Below are 4491 nucleotides of genomic sequence, written 5' to 3' on the forward strand. Positions count from 1 at the left end.
TGGAGTGATGGGGCTGCCGCGTTACCAGCGCCCCATGAGCAGGTTTCAGGGTTAGGTTGCCTTGCTCAAGGAAACAATGTAGTAAACAAAAAGATTGCAGAGTTTTTATATTTGTCTCGTTGTCAACAAATCCCATTAATTTATATTGAAAATCCTTAAAAATGGGTCCCAAATATATAGTCTCATTTTAATTTTCCTAGAACAGGTGGGCATTGTAGTTTTTCAGTGAATGTTTCTCAAACAGGATTAAATAGTACATTTGGTGGGGACTAGTTGCAGCTGCGGATCAACACAGATTTGATGTGCTAGTCAGTGAGTGTTTATATCGCCGGGATAGTGTGTGTTGAATTGATTCCAAAAAACTACAGAGCCCACGGTCACAATCACAAAACATGGCACAGTTTGCAACAGTGTGGCTCACTGGTGTGTTTAGAATTATTTCAAACAATAATGGAGCTCTATGGCACAGAGGAATACGCTATATTGGGCTTTGGCTAGACAGACATTACTATCCAATCATTGCTGATAAGAAGAAAAATATAGAATATCACTTATCCTTTACCTTTCTTTCTGGGTGAAGAAGGTTGACCTATATCTGCATTGACACTGTTTGGATTTCATGTGTTGTGTAATTATGATTATGATGACATTTGCTAAAGTTATACAATTAAAATCCATATTCAGCAAAAACAGCTAAACAACTTGCATCTTTATTCCACAGATCTCCTACAGATCTGTTGATATTGGGGCTCAGGGTCGGGCCCAGGGGGAGCCGCCACCATTGCGTCCAACGAGTGGAGCGCCAACGGTAGCCCAGAAGATGGGCTGGATGGGGACAACGAGGACAAGACCCTGGACGGGGACGCCGAGGGCGTGTGGAGCCCGGATATCGAGCAGAGCTTCCAGGAGGCCCTCGCCATCTACCCTCCCTGTGGCAGGAGGAAAATCATCCTGTCAGATGAGGGAAAGATGTATGGTGAGTACACTGGATAACAGCCAGAGCAACAAAAGAACAACAATTACATGGAAATCAGTTCCATAATGAATGCACAAGAATGGGAAAAGCATCCATTCCGCAGAGATTTGTGGCTGAGTGAAAACAAACATCCACCATAGTGCCCTGAAAAGAAATGAGAAAAATACTTTTCTTCCTCTTGCACTCATGTCACAGCTTTTACACAGAGGTGAATGTTTTCTTTCCACACAGAGCTCTCTTTAACAAGTCTGTACCTGTTGTGCTGTGACCCAGGGGCAGGTTCTTCCAGTTGCACCAGCACTCTCAGAGCTGGTTATTGCTGTCTTGAGAGCATCTCAGCTCCTCTTCCTTTGATTTACACCTGTCTTTTTCTTCAGTCTTTACAGTCTACTTTTATGCCCACTGTTTTACGGCCTCCTCTTTTCCTCACTACACACTTAGTTGCAAAACCTGCTCTTTGTTTTTTTATCGGTGAACGTCATGCGCTTGTTTCTCCCCACACCGGTATTGCTGGGAGAGTTTTGCCTGTAGGTGACTGGTTGGAGCTGTTTTTTGGAGGAGTGTTGCGTTTGATGCTGGATGGCTCAGCTAAATTAGCAATAATTAGCCCAGCGTGAATCGAGACTCAGGAACAAAAACATCACATTGGCATGTCGGATTTTAAACATCCATATGGTTTCAGAATAGTTATGCTGTTTCCTGCAGTGTGTTCATTAAATTGCAGGTGTTGAGCCCTTAATGTCCTGAAAAACTCCAGATGGATATGTTGGCAAGTTCTTAGGTAGAATCACTGACATCCAGGTGTAGGAAATTGAACGCATTTGCCTTTCATTATTTTGATCCCATTTTCCCATTCTTGTTGTTGAGACAGTGCGTGCTCTCCTAATTAGATTTAGCATTTGAAGTTGGAAATTTTGCTGAATAGCAGTACATTTTGATTGACAGGTTTTGTGCTGCCTTCTTCCCCTCTGTCCTCAACAAACTTCTCTTTGGTTTTGTGAAATTATGTTATTTTCACCATCGTAACTCAACTCCCTCAAGCCATGCTTTGCAAGACTTCCCTGCCCTTTAATTATTGTCCATCATGTCTCAAAAACTTGAAATTGATTCTGGCTTCAGAGCAACCATAAAAACCATCAATCATTACCACCAAAGTCAGAGACAGACTGTGTATTTTTTAAGCATTAGTGTTTGTTTTTAAAGCTCTGTTTTTTGGGTGGCTTTTCTTTGCTTGACGTCAGATGGGATTCTTTTGCCGTGATTCAGCCAAGATGGAATTTGTCAGGCAGATTTCGATATTCAAGGAGAAGCACATACCTGAGATAACTCAGCCACTGTTGCAGATTCTGTTGTTACTCTGATCCTCACTGAAGGAGCATAGTAGTGAGAAAACAAGTTTTGGATTCATCGATTAGTCAACAGAAAATTAAATCAACAATGTTTTTTTTATTCTGATCAGTTAATTAATTGAGTCATGTAACAAGCAAAAATGCCAAACATTTGCTGATTCCACCTTCTCAACGTTAGACAAAACAAGACATTTTCAGACATTACCTTGGGCTCTCGGATCTCAGGATAGGCATTTTTCACTGTTTTCTTACATTTTGTAGACTAAACAATTAATTATTCTAAAATACATTCACAGATTCATCAATAATTAAATTTTAAATTTTAAATGAAATTAGTTCCCCAGAACTAAAAAACTATATGAAGACTAAACTGTTGACTACTATGTTCAGTCTGTTCACAATAAGCATTTCTGACTCATTTTTAATTACATTTAAGTAAATCAATCAGATTTCCATTTTAAGCAGGCTTGAGGGACATATGCTTTAAAACAAGTATTAGTAAACTTATTGTATATTTTTCCAGAATGACACAACTAGTTTACAACATGCTTTTAATTTGTGGATCGACCCTAAGCACAAATCACTGCAGGCATCTCTAAATTTATCTAAATAACTCTTCAGTCCTGTTTAGCGGGGCAGTGTTGTGTTCCAGGCTCCATACATTTGTCATGAGAACGTCAACAAAGAGGCAGGCCGTGCACAAACCTGCCCTCTTAGCAACAAACTGTCAGGATCCCTTTTAGAGGCCTGTTTTTTTCTAGAGCACTAAACACCCTCTCCATTTACAATAAGTCATCTGAGGCTTTGCTGGCAGAGCCAAGGCATGCCCCAGAAGAAGCCTTCTCACAAGGTGATTACCTCAGACATCTAAAAGCTGCCCTGACGTGAGTTTAGGGGAATGTTAACGATTGCACTATGTAATACTGTCTACCTTGCAGTCTCAGACTCCTAGTGGCCTCCAAAAGCAGGCAAGTCATCCCTCCCATTGGGAATTCCACTTTTTCTGCCAGGCTTTTTTTTTTTTTTCATTTGGTGGGAAACCTTTGCAAATTTCCATTGCCTTAGCAAGATGACTTCTTTATGCATGTGTATTCTTTGCTCTACAAACCTGTCTAGACTTCCCAACAGCTTTGCCAGTCATTTACGTAGCTCAAGGGTGACAAAGAGTTCAAAGGAGCATAATACTCAGTTTTAAGTCACACATGTTAATAATCACTTCAGTGTTTTCAGAACATGAATAACACTTAAAGGTCCAGTGTGTAACATTAGGGAGGATCTATTGGCAGAAATGCAATATAATATTCATAAGAATGTTTTCATTTGTGTATAATCGCCTGAATATAGAATGTTTTTGTTTCCTCAGAATGAGCTGTTGTTATCTACAGACACGAGTCCACCATGTTGAACCACTATGTTACTACAGTTGCACAGAAAAGAAACTAAACACTGGCTCTAGATAGGGGCATTTGCCTTTTTCCAAAGTTTCCCAGCCACTGTAGTTTCTCTTCCATGCTTGGAAGGGGAGGGTGAAACAATGGGGTTGCGATCTGCAATTACACTGCCCGATGCCACTAAATGCTACACACTGGACCTTTAAAGAAGCTCAATTCTAGTTTGTGATGTATTCACAATTATAATAGAATATATCTAACTGCATCTTATTTGTATTTAGGGCTGCAAAATTAATCAAAATATTATTGAAATCACAATATGGCCATTTGCAATATGCATTTGATGTTTTTCAGTGAAAATTTATCATTCCAACAATAAATGTTATTAAGGTATCACATCTACTACAACGCTCAGTAATTCATCCTTGATATCATCTTTTTTTAACCACTCTCATGTCTGTACAGTAAACATAAGGCTATAGCCAGCAGCTAGTTAGCTTAGCTTAGCATAAAGACTTGAAACACAGGAAAACATCTTGCCTGGCTCCCGTCCGAAGGTTACTAAATCTACTTACCAGCTCCTTCTTAAATTCACTTATTAACAGGTCATACCTTGTTTGTTTACTCCATACAGAAAGTATAAAGTGTAAACAAGTTTGGATCGGGAAGTCACTTCTCCCATCCAAGAAATAGTCCAGCACCAAATCCCATACAACCACAAAATTACTTTTTTATGCTTCAGTTTATGTACAGATTAAACTAACAAGATATAATG

At 39.5% G+C, this 4491-nt stretch overlaps 1 protein-coding gene across 5 annotated transcripts in view; it reads left to right on the forward strand.

The window, feature by feature from the left end:
* tead3b (TEA domain family member 3 b) overlaps positions 1-4491 on the forward strand; it is a 30335-nt gene that overhangs the window by 12385 nt on the left and 13459 nt on the right. For all 5 annotated transcript variants that reach the window (XM_035661483.1, XM_035661484.1, XM_035661486.1 and 2 more), the window contains exon 3: positions 722-976. In XM_035661483.1, the coding sequence (XP_035517376.1) occupies positions 970-976 (7 nt within the window). In that variant the 5' untranslated portion in view covers positions 722-969. The remainder of the gene's footprint in view (positions 1-721; positions 977-4491) is intronic.

Source organism: Morone saxatilis, unplaced genomic scaffold (assembly GCF_004916995.1).
Source record: "Morone saxatilis isolate NCDOM2014 unplaced genomic scaffold, NCSU_SB_2.0 Contig18, whole genome shotgun sequence".
NCBI lineage: Eukaryota > Metazoa > Chordata > Actinopteri > Moronidae > Morone > Morone saxatilis.